This window comes from Lutra lutra, chromosome 5 (genome assembly GCF_902655055.1).
Source record: "Lutra lutra chromosome 5, mLutLut1.2, whole genome shotgun sequence".
NCBI lineage: Eukaryota > Metazoa > Chordata > Mammalia > Carnivora > Mustelidae > Lutra > Lutra lutra.
The window spans coordinates 76,647,470-76,669,899 of record NC_062282.1 but is presented as its reverse complement, the minus strand read 5'-3'; the positions used below and the strand labels follow the sequence as shown (position 1 = coordinate 76,669,899).

Sequence of the window (22,430 nt, the reverse complement as noted above, 5' to 3'; positions counted from 1 at the left end):
ATTTTTAAGTTTAGAAAAATTGTAGAGATTTTTTTCCCAACCCCTGGGAGTTAGCTTTCATTTCGACTTCACACCATATGGTAAATTTTGTTGTCATATTTTCCTTTTCTTAGAATTTCTTTTCATCTCCTCTCTGATTTTCATTTTGAAAAATTTCAAGCCTACATTAAAGTTTGAAAGCATGCACATTCATATACTCTTAACCTAGATTCACCAGTTAACATTTGCTTCATTTGCCTTATTTCTCTCTCCACGTATTTGAACTTTTATTTTGCTGAACCATTTGACAGTAAATTGGAGACATGATAACACTTCATCCCTAGTATTTGAGTATGTACCTCCTAAAAACAAGGAAATTATTTTTTTAAGCCATAAAACCATTATCATACCAAAGAAATTTAATGCTAATACAAATGATATTAGCTAATACATAGTCAGCATTCAAAATTCCTAACAGTCTCAAAACAGTCCTTTATGGCTGTTTCTTTTAAATCCATGATCCAGTGAAGGATCATACATTGCATTTAGTTCCCATGTCTCTAAATCCCCTTAATCTAGAACTATCTCTCTCTCTCTCTCTTTTTTTTTTTTTTGGTCTCTTATAATTTTAATGGTTTGAAGAATTCAGGTCAGCAGTCTTGCAGAATTGCAGAATGTTCCAAAGATGGAGTTATCTGATTATTTCCTTAGTATAAGATTCAGGTTAAACATTTTAGGAAGAAACTACTTTAGGGGATGCTGTGTCCTTTCCCATTAAGTCAAGATCGGGAAGATTAGTTTGTCCTGTTATTGGTGGTACTAACTTAGGTCACTTGCTCAAGGTGGTATCTGTCAGATTTCCACATTAGTAGCTGTTCCTGCCCCTGCCACCAAGTAGTTAGTAAGTTATCCACGACGTGATACTTTGAAAACTATCCTGTTCCCCAGCCAATTTTCATGCAGTGATTTGAGCATCCCCTGATGAATTTTTCTGAATAAGGAGTTATATTGATGGTCGCAAAATGATATTTTTTTGCTGTCATTCCCTCTACCTTTATTTGCTGGTATTTGTCTGTGAAGGAGAGCCCTTTGCACATTTTTAAATGTATTCTCTGGATTCATGGATTCTTTTTTGTTCATCGTGTTATGATCTGTTACTATATTTTTCTTTCATTCTGAGAATGTATCATTTTATTTAATTATTTAAGTAGGTTCCATGTTCAATGTGGGGCTGGAACTCACAATCCTGTGATCAAGAGTCACATGCTCTACCAACTAAGCCAGCCAGATGCCCCTCTATGAATGTTTCACACTGAGTTATGAGTTGGGCACCGTGAAACGTACAGATACTATGTGTACAGACTAATCAGTTTCACAAATGCATATGTACTTGTAACTTCCACCTTGTCAAGATCTAGAACATATCCATTCTCCCAAAAAGTTTCCTTTGTCACCTCCCCATTCTCCCCAACCCACTTCACCAAGAAGCACTAACCTGATTTTGTCATTATTCTCTTTGATGTTTTGTCCCAGATATTGGCAACGAAAGTCCCACTTGTTGGCTCCATGTCCATCTTAACCTTTGGGTACTTTCTTGGTTTTTGGCACAAGAAGTTGTTTTGTTTTATTCTTTCCACCAGCTGAAAATATCCCATAGTATGCATAGTAGTTAAATAATTTCTCCACTAGTCAGCATTAGGTTGTTTCCCTTTCTATTTTTTACAAAAATGCTGCAGCAAACATCCTGGCATGCAAATTCTTTTGTGAGCACCACCTTTGTGAGTATTTTTTGTAGGCTAGATCCTAGAAGTGGTATTTCTAGGTCAAAGAATGTGCACATTGACAAATTTGATTGATATTGCCAAATTCTTCCCTCCTCTCTTAAAAAGCTGTGTTAATTAAGTTTCCAGAAATAGTGCCGGCTTCCCTGCAGGCTTATCAACATTGAATTTTATCCGTCTGTGTGTATATGGTGGCAGACAGTGGGCTTCTTCTTAAGCATGGTGGAGATCCAAACCCGAGAGCCTACTTTTTGGTTCCAAGCCCGATTTTCATTTGTAGAGAAATGAAATCTCTCCTCAAGGGAGAGGTTAAGCCAAGGTGAAGTTTTTGACAGAGAAATTCTCTGTCATTTGCTGACATACTCACCATTTCACAGCCAGCTTTTGGGCAGATGATATTCTTACTGTCTTGATTCTGCATTAGCCACACTTGGGACATGAATGAGGAGAGGGATGTTGGGGGTGAGGGATGTGGGGGGCGAGGGGCATGATAGGCTTGCTCCCAAGGCTTCTGGTCTTCTGTGTAGTCTTTATAAAATTTGGTTCAGAGTCCCTGCTTTGTATTTCTATCTTTAAATAACCATGAGACCTGATAGTTATTTTGCTGCGAACCTTGGTGATTCTGTGTTTGGGGGCGCAGATTTATTATAACCTGTGTGTGTGTGATATCACTCTGACGTCAGGTAGAAGACAAATTCTTTCCATTTTTCGTTTATTGTAAACATTGAACCTTAGGTTAACCACCTTTGTGGATGATTTGGACATTGGACTTCCTTCCCACCCCCCCGGAATGAGGAAATTGTTTGGAAGGTCTTCTCTCTGTTACAGTTACCTGTGTTGGTTTTCTTTGTAGGTATTTGAAGCTGTGATTTCATGGATCAATTATGAGAAAGAAACCCGTTTAGAGCACATGGCAAAACTGATGGAACATGTCCGTCTTCCCCTCTTACCAAGGGATTACCTGGTCCAGGTGAGTGCTGTGTGAAGAACCAAGGGCTTTCCTGCTTCCCCAGGCTTCTCAGAATAGCAGAGGTCAGCCTGGTTGTATGGGGCAGTTGAGGAGTTTTATGGCTCTTTTGTACAGGTTGAGAGCACCAACCCACTGGCCTAAGGGGAATCATGGTAGTCTAAGGGTCTTTTTTTTTTTTTTAAATTTTTATTATTGAAGTATAATTGACATGCAATGTTCTGTCAGATGGTAGAGTGAGGTTTAAGAGTGTAGGTTTGAGAATAAGACACTTAGGGTTTAGTTCCTGCTCCACTACTTGTTAGCTTTGAGTTTTTATTTAACTCTTCAAGCCTTAGTTTCTTCTTTGATAGAAGGGATATTATATGAGAACCCTGCAGGACTGTTGTGAGGACCAGAGGAGTTGTAAATATGCAAGTCAGGTGTTTAGCATGGAGCTGGGCATAAGAAATGTTCTCTGGAAGTCAGCCACTTTTACTGTAGGGGACCTAAGCAAGAAGGGTCATTTCCATGTTGCTGTGTTCTCTTTACCTTCACGGTAGGCATCTTGGAGCCCAGTTCAGGACTGCAAAAACCAGCTCCTCACAGGTTCCTGGGATACATATTGCTTCCACTTCCTCTGAGGAGGAAAGAAAAATGAAGAATTATGGGGGGGCCCCTGCAGTGTCACATATTTAATCCTTGTAATAACCCTGTGAGGCAAAGTTAAATAACCCTCTTTTTATAGGTCTGGGCCTTGAGGTTTATGGAGGCCAAGAATTATTTGGCAGAAGAAGGCAGGGTCAGGATTCAAATCCACATCTGCTGACCCAGAAGCCCCTGCCTTTCACCAGGAGGGCTGTCACCTTTAATACTCTCTGTTCTTTTGATCTATTGGCTTTAGATAATCTTGTAAGTGGGCAGAGGGTGAAACTTAAATATATGAACAAAACAGAACACCAAGGCAGTAGGCCAACCCTCTTCTGTTTCCAGGAAGTTTCTGGAAGGAATGGAAGGTGTGAAGCAAGGATATGATAGATCTAATTTAGCAACCCAGTGGCCTAGCTCTGTCACTTCCCAGGCATCTAACACTGGGCAAGTGCTCAACCTTTCTCAATCTCAGTCTTCTCATCTGGTAAAAATAACACCTGCGCTTATAGGATTGTTTGGGGATAGAATGAGATGATCCACATAAAGACTGCAACACTGTGAGTGAATGCTAGCTGATATGTCTACCAACGTGATGACCAAAGATGCTATTGGGAATAGCGGGAAAGTAGGGTATCCTCACAAATGCTTGTAAAATCATCATCTTGGGACGCTGTTGACCTAATGGGTCAACATTATTAATTATTAATTATTAATGTTGGTCTAATGGGTCAGTGAGATGTTCTCTGAATCTCTGAACCTCTGTCCTATTCCAGGTGCTGAGCCATACACTAGCCCCAGTCCTTCTATGGGCCCTGTGTTTTACACTTTGGATGGTACTACTGCCCCCTGGTGGCAGCATCTCCTTCCTGTAGGAAAGGTTCCCTAAGCAGAGGGACTGAACTGGCCTGAGCTCCCAGGGTCAGAATCAAACCTCATGTCTTGTGAGAAACTGACCAAAGGCAGAGGTAGACGTCTGGCCTCCAGCACAGCATCACTTCCACAGGAAGGGTTATCTGTGGACCTGAGTTCCAGGGAAAACTGAAGAGACATTAGAAACCCTTGGTCATGACCTCCATCTGTCCACCACTGAAACTTAAAGATACTAGAAAATAGTTCTTAGGTTATGATGGCAAAGTAGGGTTTAGATCTGGAGAAGAAGGGGGTCGGAAGCAATGGGCATGAGCACTGTTGTGTGGGACCCTTCCCCCACCCCCACCTTTCCAAAGTACTCTTTTTAGAACACCTCTGGAAAAGGATGTTTCATTAACACTCATTTGACCTTGAAACTTCAGGCCAGTATAACCTGCTGCAGGTGGTCAATCTTGGTGGGGGAGGACACAGGGAGAGCCCTGGGCAGACCTGCACCAACACTGATTTTTGGGGAAGGTGTTTTTGTTTGTTTGTTTTTATCCACTAACACTTATTAGGCTTTACTAAATATTTTGAAATATTTAGGTATGTAGAAGTGTGTAACATGTTACATCTAAAAACTTTTAAAAATTGTGATATATATATACACATATATATATGTATGTATATATATATGCTTCATCATTTTGACCATTTTAAAGTGTAAATTCAATGTACTAATTGTATTTGTCATGCTGTACAACCATCACTATATCCATTCTTAAAACTTTCTTGTCACCCCAGATTGAAACTCTGTGTGGTGAAGCATTAACTTTTTGGAGAATCTTTTCATTCAAGCTGAATGCATTCTTTGGGAGAAGTAGCTGTTTATGCATTTCTTTTTTTTTTTAAGATTTTATTTATTTATTAGACAGACAGAGATCACAAGTAGGCAGAGAAGCAGGCAGAGAGAGAGGGGAAGCAGGCTCCCTGCTGAGCAGAGAGCCCGATGTGGGGCTCGATCCCAGGACCCTGAGATCATGACCTGAGCCCAAGGCACAGGCTTAACCCACTGAGCCACCCAGGCGCCCCACTGTTTATGCATTTTGCTTTCTATCCAAGCTTTGGAAGGTATCTTCTCTCGGGGGCACGTGGGTGGCTCAGTCAGTTGAGTTTCCGACTCTTGGTTTCTGCTCAGGTCATGATCTCAGGGTTGTGGGACTGAGCCCTGTGTTAGGCTCCACACTGAGTGGGGAGTCGGCTTGTCTCTCTCCCACCCTCTCTGCTCTTCCACTTGTTCATGCTCTCTCTCTTTTTCTCTCTCCCTTTCTCTCGAATAAATAAAATCTTAAAAAGAAAAGAGATACTCTCTCACCCTTTTAAATTTGTTTTAACTGACCCTAAAAGCTTACAATTTGTCTCAATCTGGGTCAGTCCCTCAGTGGGGGTAGGGCGAGTGGGGAAAAATTCCCCCAAATGGAGTGTTCCTGAGGATCACTTCTGGCAAAAGAGGTGCCCAGTGCTGACAGAGGCTAAATCATGCCAGTCCTTCCTTTCCTGCCAGCTCCAGTGCTGCCTGGCAGGTGATGGCCTGGCCATATTTCGGTTCCTAGTTACCAGTGAGGCTAGTCACGCTTTGTGCGCGACTAGCTTGAGGGCTGAGGTGATTGAGGTGGGGAGGCCCCTCTCCTTCTCTGACTGGACTTGAGTGCCTCAAAGTCAGAATCCTTGTCTTGTTTATCTTTTTTTTTTCCCCCAGAGTGTAGCACTGGGCTGTCCAACCAGGAGACATTCCATCTTTGTTAGCTCTTGAATGAAACTGATCTCTCCTGTTAGCTCATAAATACTCCAGCAAAGAAACTGTGAGGTGACCTCCAAAGACCAAACTACCCCTTACAGATACACCACACGAAAATCTGATCTAGGCCAAAGGACAGAGGTTTGAGTGTCAGAGCACCAGCATCGGTTCACCCTTGGTCTTGGTCATGAGATATTTTGGCTTATACTGCTGAGCATCTGCTTAGGCCAACAGCTCTGTGGTATGTGAAGAAGCCATAGTTCCAGCGTAGATAGGGTCCAAGATGCAGTCAGTAGATGGGACTTCTGTGCAGGACATTCTTTCTGCTCTGGTATCACCACTCTGTTATAGAGCACCTTGTTGGCCAGTTTTGTCCCTGAGGCTTCACTGTAAGAAAATGGATATGAACTGTTCTTCTTGACTCTCACCTTGTTTGACTCCATGCCTCCAAAGGTTGGCTGAGGGATCCTGCCCTCTTCCTCTTTCCCTCCCTCTCCTCTCAGATGTCTGACCGTTTGCCCTAAACATTGTAAAGCACTTAAACCAGGAGGAATGTGGGATGAAGCCTTCAGGACAGCTAATTGTCTTTGTTTTGCATAATTCCATTTAAGTCTATAAACTAACATACCAGACAGACCTAGCCAGTGAGGTTATATCCCTGTCTGTTTGATGCCAGAACGTAACCACTTACTCCACTGTGCTCTTGAAATACAGGAGGTAGGCACTCAGTTGTAGGTCTGTGATCTTCCTTCTGGGGTCTGAGATGAGGTGGTAGGGGGCGGTAAAAGAGCGTGGGAATTCAGGAATGACTCACCTAGGGGAGAGGGGTCAGATTGGGGAATGAGGCTGGGCTCTGCTTCTGGCTTACCTGTGGGTTGTTACCTCCAGACGGTTGAAGAAGAAGCTTTGATAAAGAATAACAACACCTGTAAGGACTTCCTCATTGAGGCCATGAAATACCATCTGCTCCCTCAGGATCAGAGGCTCTTGATTAAGAACCCAAGGACCAAGCCGAGGACTCCAGTCAGCCTTCCCAAGGTAAGCCCCAGCTCAGCCAGTGCCAGCTGCTGGGACTGTGTTCTGGGCAAGTGGCCTTCTGCTCCTGCCTCCAAGTCTTTCCTCATCCATGGCTGCCCTGCTTCTTGGTTGCACTTATGACTTAAGAGATAGAGTCTGCTGGTTCCTTTTGAATCTGCTGGTACCTCTCTTTTCCATGGTCTTCCTTTCCTAAGAATTTCCAGGTAACCTCCAGAGTCACCAGGGAGTTTTGAGAATAACTTAAGAGCTCTTTCCTCTCACCTCTTTCTTTGATCTAGGTTCTGTTTCTTTTGGAAGCAGAGTTATGGCTGGGTGGCTCCTAGTGATGGTCCTACCAGTCCTCTTTCTGGGCCGTTATTTGCATCAGAGTAGTTCTAGTCTGGTTTTTTTCTTTCACTGCTGAGTCCTGAACACTTAGGGCCGACAGATGTGTACTGGCTGCTTCCGTTCCTTGCAAGGCCCTTCCCCTCTCTGGTTCTCCTGTCCTTCATCTGCAGCATGAAAGCCCCTGCACTAGCTGGTTTCTAAGGCCTTCCCAGTTTGGCATTCCAGTAGGCTGTCTAGGAGCCTAACGTCCTGACCTCTCAGGTCCCAGCCACCCCAGGAGGAAAAGGGAGCAGATGGGAGTGAGTTGTGCCGGCTCATCGGCTCATCGACTGCACAGCAGGCAGCCCCAGGGAAATGTTTAGACCTTTGCTTTGTCCTCCTCCTCCTTTGTGGCTGGCTGCACACTCCTTGCAGGCCGCTTCCAGAAAGGTTTTCAAAGTGCTAGAGGAGCATGTTGTCCAAGACCAGATGTTTGGATTCTCTGAGATCTGTCATTCCTCTCTCCACTCTGCTCTGTGACTCTGGGTCATGGAGAATTTAGTGAGTTCGAGGGGAACAAAGGTTATATATATATCCCAGGTAAGAAGGCAGGCTGCCCACCTTTCCTGAGGGCTGTTTTGTGTCAGGCAGTAAGCTGAGGGTCTCACACGTGTATCTTTTGTAATCCTCCCAACAGCCCTGCCTGGGGGAGGCAGGGATCCTAGCTCTATACAGAGGAAACTGGAGGTCAGAGAGATGATGAAGTGACTTGCCCCAGGTCCACACAGCCACTGTAGTAGAACCTGGGTTTGAACTGAGTCTTTTACCCCTCCAAACCTGTTCTGTGAACCTATACCATCCTGCACCTGGTTTCATCTTTGTAAACCCCAGCCTACATACATACCTACCTATCTGCTTCCCGCTACCTCGTGCAGGTCAGAAGGGGAAGATGCAGGGCAAGGGCCTGGGTCCTGCTGTCCATTTGCCTTATTGCATGTTGACACTTTGGTTTTATTTTACTGAAGTATTGCATTGAAACTACTCCATATTTTCCAAATGAAAATAACTTCAATTATAGAAATATATGCTCATTGTAGACTATTAAAAAGGTACTGCATTTTTGAGGTACAGTAAAATTCACCTGTAACTTGTCCACCCAGGGGCAATCACTGCTGTTCCCTTAGTGAGTTTTCTTCCAGACATATCTCTGTGAGCCTATTCATAAATGGATAGAAATGTACCCTTTTAGGTAAATGGAATCTTGCTCCATAAATTGAAATCATTGTTTATCACCTACTCAACAGACTGCTTTCATTGTTATCAGTATGAGTGAAATCAGCATTTAAATTATAATAGGTACATGATATTTAATTATATTTATGTGCCATAATTTATTTAACTGCCCTCTGTGGATGGGCCTTCTAAAAATCTCCATTTTTTTTTTTTTATCTTGTAAACATTTCTTTGTCAAATATCCCTTAAAAGATGGCATCTTGTTTTAGTTTACATTTCTTTCATTGTGAGTGAGACTGATCTAGGCTTCCTATGTTTATGGCCCCTGTATTTCTCTTTGGGGGAATTTTCATGATGTCCTTTGCCTGTTTTTCTATTGGACTATATATTTTTTATGAATGGTCTTTAAGGGTTCTTTTTATTTTGAAGAGGTTAGGCCTTTGGTATCTATTTCCAGTATTTTTTTCTTAGTTTGTATTTTGCCTCTAAACTTACTTAAAACATTTTTTTTTGAATTCCCAAAAGCAATTTTAAGTAGTCAAATTGGTCTTTTTCTTTAGAGCTTAGGTTTTACAGTCTGCTTAGAAATGTTTTCTCTGCTCTGAGATTAAAAAAAAAAAAAAAAGACTCCCATGTTTTCTACAAGTACTTTAATGATTTCTGTTTTACATTCAAATCTTTGATGCACTTAGAATTTATTTTAGTGTAAGGAGTGAGGGCAAGAATCCAGCTTTATTTGTATGACAAATGATGAGCCATTTGCCCCAAAGTTATTTTATTGACTAATCTCTCTCCCCCGCCTCCATTAGTCTGAATACACCTTTATTAGGACCTAAATTTCCACAAGCTTGAATATTGGCATCTTGAGAATACTGATTCTGAGGTTCAGTGTTATTCTTTGTGGAGGAGGCTGCTTCTGTGCCAGGTTCTTGGCTGGCATTTTTGCCTGTCTTTGTGACATTTTTCTTTGGAAAAGGAGGTTCTTCTCTTCTATCAGGTTACTGACATCTTTTCCTGGGGAGTGGGTTCTGAAGCTAAGGAAATGGTGCAGAGCTAGCCTGGTTTCTCTGTGTGGAGACCATACCTAGTGACCTTTCCTTTTCTAGATTCCACATCTAGCTTTTACCACACATAATTATAAGAAGACTGTTTTAAAAATCAAAGCCAAGTTTGTGCCTGAGTCCCCACTCAGCCTACTGAGACCACCCCTCCCTTTCCAGGTCATGGATTTGTGGTCGTGAAACACCCATCCCTCTTTCATGAGGCCACAGTTGTCCCTCTGTCATCTCTACTCCTTAGGAACCACTCTTTTCAGAATGAAAGTGTTTAGGTTCTAGGACATATAGACATCTGCAGGCAACCAGAACCAAGACTTCTTGTGAATGAATCTGTTGAAGGGATTTTAAAAAAAGACATCACTGCTCTTTGCCTCATTGTCCCCGCAACTTTAATCCTTGAATGGTTTAGGATTATGTTTTCCAACCTCCTTCTCAAACTCTACTCTGTCACCATTGTTGGGGCACTTAAATTATGAGGGGATCCCCAATGTGGGTTTGAGGAGTGGGGTATGCTGAGGGAAACTATCACTTTGAGTATTATCAGGTGGTACATTATCTCATTAAATCATTATAATATTAGGACATTACTCTTCATATCCCTACTTTACTAAATTTACTCAGACAGGTTAAGTGACCTGCCCAGTTACATAGCTAGTAAGTGCAGAGCTGGGGTTTAAGCCCAGATCTGTTCCACTCCAAAGTCTGTGCTTTTTCTCTTATACCAGATTGCCTCCCAGGGACAGGTTTTCAGGTTTTGGTGGCAGATGAAAAAGATCCTTTTCTTTTATTTTTTTTAATATCAAAATCTCCTTTAACTGAACCCTGTAACATCCCATTCATCTCCTGAAGAGATGCATTTCTAATACATTTACTACCTTTTATTTTCAAAGTAACACTTTATATTTTTAGAGCAGTTTTAGGTTCACACCAAAATTGAGGGCCAGGTCGAGAGATTTCCCATATACCTTCTGTCCCTACACATGCACAGTTTTCCCCATTATCAATGTCCCAGATTATTTTCTTGTAATTTCAGTTTTATTAAGGTATAATTTATACACAATAAAATTCACTCTTTTTAGGGATACAATATGATGAATTTTGGCAAATGTATATCATTATTTAATTACCATCCTAATCAAAATACAGAATATTTTAAGTACTCCACAAAAAATTCCCTTGTGCTGCTCTATAGTCAAGCCCCTTCTTCTACCCCTAAGCCTTGGCAACTACTGATCTGATTTCTGTCCTTACAGCTTTGTCTTTGCTAGGTTGTTATATAAATGAAATCAATGCCATATGTAGCCTTTTGAGCTTGCCTTCTTTCTTTTAGCATAATGCTGTTGAGATTCATCTGTGTTGTTGCATGTATAAAGAGTTCATTCCTTTCCATTGCTGAGTAATATTCCATTGTATGGATGTACCATAATTTGTTTATCCATTTCACCCGTTGATGGACATTTGGGTGTCCATTTTTGGCTATTAAAAATAAAGCTGTTTGAACATTCACTTACAGATCCCTGTGTGGACTTATGTTTTAATTTCTCTTGGGTAAATACCTAGGAATAGGATTGCTGGGTTGTATGGTAAGTATATGTTTAACTTTATAAGAAATTGCTGAACTGTTTTTCGAGACAGCTGTACCTTTATGTATTCCCATTAGCAATGTATAAAAGTTCCAGTTACTCCACAGCCTTACCACTACTTGTATTACCTGTTTTTAAAAAAATTTTGCCACTGTAGTAGGGATAGGTGTATCTCAGTGTGGTTTTAATTTACATTTCTCTAATAACTAATGATGTTGGACATCTTTTCATGTGCTTATTTACTGTCTCTGTATCTTCTCTGGTGAAGTCTGTTCAAATTTTCTTCCCTTTAAAAAAATTGGGTTATTTTATTCTTACTGATTTCTAAGAGTCCTTTGTATATTGTGGATGTAAGTCTGTTAGCAAAATTGTATTTTGCGAATATTTTTTCCCAACCTGTATCTTGTCTTTTTATTTTCTTAAAAGTATCTTTGGGAGAGCAGAAGTTTTAAATTTTGTCAAATTTTTATCTGTTATGATTGATATATTTTGTGTTTTATCTAAGAAAATCTTGGCATAATGTAAGATCACCAAGGTTTTTCTACTATACTTTTTAAAGTTTTAGGTTTTACATTTGGGTCTATGATCTATTTTGAGATTTCTTTGTAATATTGTGTGTGATGTAAGGGTCAAGGTTTTGTATTTGAATGTCCAGTTTTTTCCACAGCATTTACTAGAAAGATTCTCCTTTCTCCATTGAGTGGATTTGGTATCTTTGTTGTAAATAATCGACTGCATATGTGTTGGTCTATATCTGGATACTCTTCTGTTCCTTTTATCTATTTGCCTGTCTTTATATCAATACCATGTTGCTTTGATTACCAGCTCTATAGTAAGTCTTGAAATCAGGTAGTATGAGCCCTCCAGTTTTATTCTTCAGAGTTGTTTTTCCTATTCTAGGTACTTTGCATGTTCATTTATCTTTTAAAATCAACTTGCCTATTTCTATAAAAAAGGCTTGGATAGGGATTGTGTTAAATTTTTAGGATGAATTAGGGGGGAATTCACATATTAACAATACAGTAGTCCCCTCTTGTCCTGGGAGGATATATTCCAAGATACCCAGTGGACGGCTGAAACCATGGATAGTACTGAACCCTATACATATTATTTTCTTCCTATACATGAATACTTCAGATAAACTTTATTTATTGAGCACAGTAAGAGATTAGTAGCAATAATTAGGGATAAAATAGAGCAATCATAACAATATACTGTAATGAAAGTTACATATATACATGGTTTCTTTCTCTGAAAATATCTTATTGTACTGACTCACCCTTTTTCTTGTGATGATGAGAGATGATAAAATACCTATTAGGTGAGATGAAGTGAGGTGAATGACATAGGCTGCTGTTGACTTTCTGACCATGTGTCTGAAGGAGGATCATCTGCTTCTGGATCAAGGTTGTTCATGGGTGACTGAAATGGTACAAAACAAAGCCATGGATAAGTTGGGGGGATCTGCTGTACTAATCTTCTGATCTGCAATCACACTGTATAGCCCTATTTATTTTTGTCTTCTTTAATTTCTCTTGGCAACGTTTTTAGTTCTCAGTGCATGGATCTTGCAGGTCTTTTGTTAGATTTATTCCTAAATAAATACATAGTATTTCACAGTTTTTGAGGCTCTTATAAAAGTTTTCTTTCAAAGTCCAGTTTCTAATAGTTTAGTGTTACTATGTAGAAATACAGTTGATGAGAAAGACATTTAATGGAGGGGAGGTCAGGTTGGTGATGGCTTCGTTGTTTTCTGAAAAGCAGGGGCAGTAGTTCCAGAAGGTGACCATATACCCTGGGCTGACACTTCAGGGAGGTATTCAGGGTTCTCTTCTAGGGTGTTACCTCCTTCACTAAACTATACGTTCCATGCTGGCAGGTGTTACTCATCTCTGTCCTTGGTACATAGCCTGGAGTCTGGCACAGGGTGGGCATTAGTTAAAGTTTTCATAAATGAAAGGGATGTGTATATATATATATGTGTATATATATATATACACATATATATATATATATATATCTCCTTCATGCATGACAACTTTTTATTTTATTTTATTTTTTATTTTTTTATTTTTTTAAAAGATTTTATTTATTTAACAGACAGAGATCACAGGTAGGCAGAGAGGCAGGCAGAGAACGGAAAGGAAGCAGGCTCCCCGCTGAGCAGAGAGCCCGATGCGGGGCTCGATCCCAGGACCCTGGGATCATGACCTGAGCCGAAGGCAGAGGCCTTAACCCACTGAGCCACCCAGGCGCCCCTAAATTTTATTTTTTATAAACATATATTTTTATCCCCAGGGGTACAGGTCTGCGAATCGCCAGGTTTACACACTTCACAGCACTCACCATAGCACATACCCTCCCCAATATCCATAACCCCACCCCCCCTCTCCCAACCCCCCTCCCCCCATCAACCCTCAGTTTGTTTTGTGAGATTAAGAGTCACTTATGGTTTGTCTCCCTCCCAATCCCATCTTGTTTCATTTACTCTTCTCCTACCCCCTTAACCCCCCATGTTGCATCTCCTCTCCCTCATATCAGGGAGATCATATGATAGTTGCATGCATGACAACTTTTTTAAAAAAGATTTTATTTTGAAGTAAACTCTATACCCAATGTGGAGCTCAGACTTACAACCCTGAGATTAAAAGTTGCATGCCCTACCAGCTGATCTAGCCAGGAGCCCTGAAAAGGATATTTTTAAATTTTTATTTATTTTTTTCTTTTTATTTTAAGATTTTGTTTATTTATTTGAGAGAGAGAGAGAGAGAGAGAGAATGACTGGGGGAGTGGCAGAGGGAGAGGGAAAGAATCTCAAGCAGACTCCACACTGAGTAGAGAGCCCAACTCAGGGCTTGATCCCATGACCCTGAGATCATGACCTGAGACCAAACCAAGAGTTAGATGTTTAACCAGCTGAGCTACCAGGTGCCCCAAGAGATGTAATTCTAAAGAAGAAATAACCTCATAGAGATTTATTACCGACCTTTTCTATCACCCCTAGTTGTTTTCTAATCCTGTCAGTATTCATACTTGTTTTTGCATGGATGTAGTGAGGATTTATCCCCTACTTCATATTCTCCTTTGATCACTAATGTAGATTGACCCTAGGACATTTGGCTCAGCCCACAGGTCCACTATCAAATGAATCCAGTTGTTGTTCCTGTTGTTCCTGTTGTTCCTGGGGAGTTAGGTGGTGAAGAATTTAGATGAAAAAAAAAAAAAAATAACACCCTCAGTAAAGTAATAAACCATCATGTATGCATTAACTTATTAATTAATTAATTAATTTTTAACTTATTAATTTATTAATTCACTCTTTCACCCTACTTCCATTGAGAAGTCACTGATTACCAGGCGCTGGGCTTGGTGCTAGAGCCACAGAACCTCATGAGAACTGGTCCCTTCTCCACAGTGCTCCAGACTTGGGAAGGGAGACAGACGTCAAAGGACAATTAGAGTGGACCATGTAAGTGCCACAGTGGAGGTATAGGCAGGACACTCAGGGAGCGTGGAGAGGGGTAAGGGCTTAGAGAAAGCTTTCTGCCGGAGCTGACGCCTGAGCAATCTCCAAGGTCAAAGGGATGTCTCTGAGAGTGAACATCCAGAAACTGGTTTACATGACTGCAGGAGAGGAGGGCTAGCTTACCACCTTGGGTGACCACTTATAGAGTAAGTTGTACTTGGTACTCTGTTGCTTCCTTGGGTTACTGTCCTTATCACCCAAGGATAATTTTAGGATCATTTAAATAGGATTTCCTTACGTTTTAGACAAAGCACTTTATATACATTATTTTATCCTCATAAAAGTTCTAATGTTGGAAGAAACTCCATGTTGGAGATTCAGTGGAATGGAATAACTTGCCCAGGGCTCCACAACTAAGTGGCCCTGTGAGGACTCGGATCCAGGTCTGCAAAGCCTGTACTTTTTGACCACTACACAATACTAACTCCACAATAGTGATAACAGCAGATAATAATGATAATCTCCCAAATGTGAGCCCTCAGAATGTGTCAATCCCTGGGCTAAGTGATGTCCATTTATTAGCTCAGGATTTACATAAATATAATTATCCCCATTCTGCACATGCGGAAATTGGATCTTGGGTTATGTCACCTACTCATTATGTATTAGTTATGTATATCTGCATTACAAATTACCCTAACTTTTGTGGTTTAACACATTTAGTGTTTATTATCTCACAGTTTCCATGGGCAGGAGTCCCAGATTGGCTCTGTTGGGTCATCCTGGCTCAGGGCCTCTTGTGAAGTTGGAGTTGAGCTCTTAGCTAGGATTGCGGTCATCTCAAGGCTTGTTTGGAGTTGTGAGGTGGGGGTACCTGATTTTGAGTTCACTGTTGGAGTTGCTTGTAGGCCTCCTTTCCTTACCCTCTGGGCCTCTCCATAAGCTGCCTGAGTGTGCTCAGAACATGGAAACTGGTTTCCCTCAGGGTGAGAGATTCTACAGGAGGCCAGGCAGAGAGCCTGCCCAAGACAGAATCTGTAGTCTTTTAAGACCTGTTCTCCAAGTGATGGGACATTGTATCTGCTATATTTTACCTGCTGGGTGCAAGTCCATAAGTCCAGCCCACCCTCAAGGGAAGGGAGGAGTAAGCTCCATGTCCCAAGTGGAGGGGTGTTACATATGTAACATATGTACATATGTAATTTGTTACATATCTTCAAAGCACAGCTAATAAATAGCTGAGCTGACATTCTAGAGCCCAGAAGGACTGACTCCAGACACTGTAGGTTGAGCTTTTCTATTATAGAGCCTCCCTATTTCACAAAAGCATTTTTGCTGGGTACTGTGTGGAAAGAAACTTGATTCCTGCCCTCTGGGGACTTTTAAGAAGTCCCATGAGAAAGTAAAGTAGAAATATGGGTGGGTGGGGCACCTGGGCGGCTTCGTCAATTACGAGTCTGACTTTTGATCTCAGGTCAAGTCTTGATCTCAGGGCATGAGTTCAAGTCCCATGAATTCAAGCTCCATGCTGGGTGTGGAGTTTACTTTAAAAAAAATATAAATATAAATATAAATAGGTATATCTCCAAATAAGTAGAGGAAGAAAAGTAGGGAGATAATTGGACTAGTTGAAGGAACAGCCACAGGAATTGGAAGGGCAGGCTAGTATTTTGGGCTTTCATGAACTCAATCCAGATAGGTTTTCTGACAGAGCACACTTTGAGAAACACAGCAGTGGCGAGAGATTTGAACTGTCTTCAGCAATTCTCATCAGCGAACCTGTTTGCCAGCCAAGCCCGCTCCCTGAAAGAAATAGGACTCTGCCTGGAGATAGCTGTAGGGGCTAATGAGAGTATTTTTTCCTGAGCCATATATGCACAGATCATACTGACACATTCAAGCCGGAACAGCTAATAGCATCATCTGGGCTCCCACACATTCACCACCCAGCACTTCCCTGAGTCTGGGTTGCCATGGACAACCAGAGGCTGTCTCCCAGTCTCTCAAAACACTCCTACGTTACCCTCTTCCACAGATGGCAGCAGAGAAATGAGGTCCCAGCAAGATGCAAATGAACCTTTGGAGATGTACTGAGCCTGGCACTTTTCACTGTCATTTCGGTTCAAGTGACATCTTTATTCAGCTCTTTAAAAATGACACTGAAAAGCGATTTGGGCCAGAGGTAGGCGACTTCCTCCTGAACTGGGCTGTCCTGCTTTCAATAGATGGCATTGGAAACAAGGCTCCTGGCAGGCTGGGTAGGGTGACTTCTTAGTTGGGCCAGGCTCCTGGGTGGGCACTGCTTCTCTTCCATTGTGATCCTTCAGATGGATCCAGAGCACACCAGGAAAACACCCTGGGGTCCTGAAAAAGCCCCATGATCACCTTGGAATTAGTGGTACTCACTCGGCTGGTTACAGGTCCTAAGTGTCTTTTTCTACCACTTATGGGGAGTCTGTATTTTACAACTGCTTTAAACAATAGTCATGATGCTGGTGTCGACTGAATAATAGAAGCTAACATTTAGTGTGAGCTCTGTGCTACGTGCTTGGTGTCCTTGAAGACTCCTGACACCCGTGAGAGAAACATGCTACTATCCTGATAATACAGGTAATGAAAGTGGGTTTGGCAAGATTAAATGTCTTGGCCACAGTCATACAGCTGTGTGGTGACTGGGCTGATAGCTGAGCCCAGATGTGTCTGACTCCCAAGTCCATATTCCCACTCCTCCTTCCTTCCCTGGGTTTGGCTCTCACATTGCTGGTTCTCCACCTCCCACTGTCTCTGCACTTTGGCTGTCCGTTCTTGCCTTGAGCACCTGTTGCTCAGGAACCTGCTGGGACAAGTCTTCTGCCTCGACCTCGACATGCTCCTTCGGATGAATTGGTGTTAGCCCTGCGGCCCCACGCACCAGGGTAAGAGAGACTCTCGCTTCCTGCCCTGGCCCGAGGGACCGACTGGCTGGGCCTGCCTTCTGCCCAGCTCACCGGTCATGGAAGAGAGTTTGGACACACCCTCCACTCTTGCCTGATGAAAAAAAGTTTACAGAGCCCAGATCATTCCTCTCACCATAGTGAAGAGTCTAATGACTCAGAAGTTAGGGTCATGACTGACAGGTGAGCCAGAAAGCTCTGCTCTGTTCCCCTATTGCATCTGTCCCTGACTGGTCTCGGGTACCAGGGACCTCATGGCTCTTACCCAGAGTGGTCATCGTACTGTGACTCACATGCCTTCGCTTCCCTAGGCGCAGTGCTGGAGTCTAAATCCTCCATGGAGGGAGATAGACTTATATATTTATTTTAAAACCACCTTGTTAGGCTGGGAGTGAAATTTCCTTCCTAAGGAATCAGGTAGTCTTTCCATGGTCTCACTAAAGCTCCCTACAATAAATGGCCATTTGACTTTCCAAAATGAGAGTTTCCCTTGGGGCTTGTCCAACAGCCTTGCCACCCATAGTTGAGTCTGGCTCACCTGTGATCTGTCAACCGGAGTTCTCCATCCACCAGAGCTTCTGCAGCTTTCAACACCGTAGCTCTTGAGACTTGGGGTTAGGACCCTGTGGTGTGCTGCCAGACTGCCAAGTACACTACAGTTCTTGAACAGGAGTAAATTATGTTTGGTGTAACATAACTGTTAGCCCAGAACCAGTTCTTCATTGTGATGCCAGTATGACACCTGGTAGTTCTTACTCAGAGTTACCTTAAGGGACACCTGTTAAAAGTAGCAATCATTAAACTGATTGGATTCAGTAGTTTCCATTATTGACATTATAAGTTTTTAGTAAATTGGGACTTAAGGGTGTGGGGGAAAGAAAGAAATATGCCTGTGAAACATCCTGGGCCCGAGTTTTTCTGGAAATGTAAAATGAGGGCTTGCAGGAGAGAATGTGTCGAAGTGTCTTCATGCCCTGACATCTTATGGTCTTCCGAAGTAGCTAGAGGTTTATAATTTCAGAGATGTCATGCATGTAGACTTGAGGGAGTACTCCTTTTTGTCTAATTGGTTGCTAAGATCAGGTATCTATGGAAACAGCCATCCGTTAGTATTCAAGATAGGAAATTTATTTCTTTTACTCTGCACAATTATGCAACGAGTATAGTGTTCCTTGTGTGATGGCTTCTAGTAAGGCCTGCCATAGAAACTGGATTTCTTAGGCCTGTGAAAGAAGCAGAAAATACACCTTCTCCTCCCCGTGCCTTGAGCTACCTCCACATCCTCAGAAACCAGTGGTCCTACCCCACAAAATCTTATAATTACACTTCCCAGATTATTGTGCACGTTTTGAACATTAAAAGCCATGTCTCAACAGTGCCTTTATGAGCTCCAAAGCAAGTTTATTTTCAAAACCTTGCTCTGTATTACTCTTGTCTTTCTACTCAGGTTTTACCTTACCATTGAAGTGTTTGCATTTGTATAATACTGTTTCTGTGTGACTGAAAATTCTCAGAGATGAGTACTGGATTTTCTCCAATATGACTATACCTCCATACTCCTATCATAGGATGGTTTCTGGGTCATGGTGAGGTTCCTTGAAAGCTTTGTTTATTTCCTTTATTTTATTTTTTAAAACTTTATTTTTTAAAATTTTACTTACAGAAGAAGCCTCTTAACTTGTACAAAGAATAAGCAATCTTTCTTCTGGTGGTTGAATGAAAAGATGGGGAAAAGTCTTTTTCTCATTTTATGTATTTTTTTCCTCTCAAATTCTGTCTCCAGAATTGTAATCTGGTATCCAACATATCCTAACCCCAGAAAGTGACATTCTGGACTGTGTATATTCTTCCATTTAACTCTGTATTTTTTTGTTTGGCTTTTTGCATATGGTACTAACCATTCATTTGTTCCTTATTCCAAATATCTGAGTCCTCCTTTTACCTGGCACTGTTAGGCCCTAAGATTATCTTGGTGACTGAGGCAGATACACTTTCTGTCCTGGCAAGGTTCACCATCTCGCCAGAGAGACAAGGTAGCCAGGCAGTTACAACACAGTGTGGAGCAGTTTTAATGAGAGAACCCAGGGTATGTGTGATCTCAGAGAAGGGATAGTAACTCAGATGTGAGAGCAGAGAGGTCCTTTTGGAGGGGGTGATACTTGGTCAACTAAGAGCTGAAAGACAAGCATGTGTTAGAACAGAGGGATCCAGACTGGGGGAAGGATATTTCATGGAGAGGGGACAGAGGCTGTAGAGTGCCTGAGGTCATTTCAGAAAAAACTAGAACCTGGTTTTGTTCTTACTGAGTCCCCAAAACCAGATACCATAGAAAATCGTCACAGAATTGTGCCTTCATTTTAGCCTTACCAACTCAAAACCAGGACAGTGCACATTTGAGGCATGTTTAAGAATGTGCGGCAAGTCCCTGGGCCCCGGAGGAGTAAGGTGGGCATTGTCTGAGTTTGCCAAGGGGCTGTGTCTATTAACATCCCCCTCAAACTGTTCATGGATGCTTGTCTAAGAAAGGAAGTAGTGTCGAATTCAGCTTTTGTCTGAAAAGGCCACTCCTGGCACAGGACAGCAGACCCTCTGAGCTGTGTCACGGGGAGCCAAATGTGGAATGTTTATTTCCAGAAACAGTCGCAGTAGCTCTAAGCTTGGACTGCTTGTCCTGGGATCCTTTGGAATGTTCCAGAAGTCAGAACTGACTTCTGAGTTTTTTAACATTGGATACCCACATTTGACCACAGATGGCTGTGACCACTCATGTGGGCAGTGGGTGAGCCTGGTTCTTGAATCTTGGGGCATAAATGGTGGATGAGCAGTAGTTGTTGGCCCTGGTTCTGCCTCCTGGGGTAGATGCTGGTCACCCGAGGCATGTACTCCTGTGAACTCACATAGATATTGCTCTCCCCAAACATTTGTTGTGGAGAAGTGAAAGTACCATGGTCATTCATAATGGCAGAAATTATTAATGGAACATCAGCAAATCCCTGCTGATCCCTGCAAATCCAAGGGTGAAATCAGTAGTTATCAAAGTATGACTCTTGGAACAGCAGCATCCGCCTCAACCAGGAACTTGTTAGGGATGCCCATTCTCTGTTCCACTCCAGACCTGCTGAATCAGCACCTCTGGCAGGGGTCTGGTAATTTGTGTCTTTACCACCTGCGAGGTGATTCTGATGCACACTGAAGCCTGAGAACCATTGGAGTAAATAATACAAGCTACAGGTAATGAGAACGTCCTGAGACTCCTACTGATGGGCTGCCTGTGATTTCCACTCCTTTCTTGTCACATAAGAAGGCATCTTGGAATGCCAGTGAGCATGACGTCCTTATGGGGACAACCGTGAATTTGCACAAGTTTATTAAAATGTGTACACTGTTGTTAACTTGGCTACTTTATTATTTATTGATGAATAACGTGAGACAAAAGTCACAGCAACAGAGATACCACAGTTAAATGCTATCGTTTTTATAGAGGTGCAGCAGTGGTTTTCATTCTTTCTTTTCTTTCTTTTTCTGACAATACCCTACAATAAGAATTATGTTTAAATTGTTATCCAGGAGACACCTACATGTGTGTATAACCCCAACAAATGTTTCATGAAGTAACACCCTTACTGTACTTCCTGTGCTACTCTATGAAAAGTTTGCTGGTTGCAAGGCATAAAATTCATTTCATGACCCACTCATGAAATGTGACCTGCAGTTTGAAAAACATGGGTATAGTGAGTTGTCTTTGTGGGGACCCTGTCTCTAGAGCAGGAGACGGATGGGGCTGCCTTCACCTCCAAGTCAGGTAGACTTGGTTTTTGGTCTCTGTTCTGCCGCTCTCTGCTGTGTAACTTTGGGCAATTTACTTGTGTTCTCTGAGCTTTAATTTTGTCTGTCAATTTGGATAATCTGTCCCTCACAGGGTTATGGTGACACGTAAGTGATAATACCTCACACGGTGACCGGCAGTGTTAGCTACTGTCATACTTGTGGGAGCAGTATTGCTAGCACTATTTTTCAGAAAATCATCAGTTACATACATTTTTGGGGTCACTTCTCCAAAGCCGTTTTTCACAGTTTTGCCCCAAACTTTAACGAATAAGTGCTCCCTGTAGTCTGTGTATTCAGAAATACTTCTGAAGTAATCTTCTCTTAAAAACATAACCAAATTCTGTATTGTATTCCAAAATAGATTCAAGTTTTGATATATATTTGGAATATTTTGTTTTGATACAAAATTTCATCCCCTTAGCCCAAATCCTTGAGGTCAGCAAGATTGTAGATCATGCCCTGAGTATCTACACGTACCACCAGCATAGCCCAGAGCATAGGTATGTAGGAAGTGTAGACGTCATGATGGTGTTTCTGTGGCAAGATGTCCTTGCCAAATTTCTTGAATCGTCCTGTTTGTTGGTGATTTGGGGGTAGCATCTCCATGTATGTAACTCTGTAAGGTGGCATGTCAGGTCACTGGTGGACCCCAGGCAGTTGGCATGTCCAAGGACCAGGGATTGATCACACAAATATCCATTAGCTGGGGAGACCCAGCTAATGTCTGTTTGTCTTTCTGGAGGTCATGATTGTGGTTGGTGGCCAGGCCCCCAAGGCGATCCGCAGCGTGGAATGCTATGACTTCGAAGAGGACCGGTGGGACCAGATTGCTGAGCTTCCCTCCAGGAGATGCAGAGCAGGTGAGCGGCACCATCTGTCGTCTTGCAGCCTGCCTTTCCCCAGCTTACTGCCGGAAATCCTCCCTTGCTTCTTGTTTCCACAAACATCTGCGCATTACAGACTCTCTTCCTCTTCCTTCTC

At 42.1% G+C, this 22,430-nt stretch overlaps 1 protein-coding gene across 9 annotated transcripts in view; it reads left to right on the top strand.

The window, feature by feature from the left end:
• The window catches only part of KLHL3 (kelch like family member 3), a 302,089-nt gene that overhangs the window by 259,115 nt on the left and 20,544 nt on the right, over positions 1-22,430 (top strand). For all 9 annotated transcript variants that reach the window (XM_047729680.1, XM_047729681.1, XM_047729682.1 and 6 more), the window contains 3 exons: positions 2,614-2,730; positions 6,893-7,042; positions 22,192-22,309. In XM_047729680.1, the coding sequence (XP_047585636.1) occupies positions 2,614-2,730; positions 6,893-7,042; positions 22,192-22,309 (385 nt within the window). The remainder of the gene's footprint in view (positions 1-2,613; positions 2,731-6,892; positions 7,043-22,191; positions 22,310-22,430) is intronic.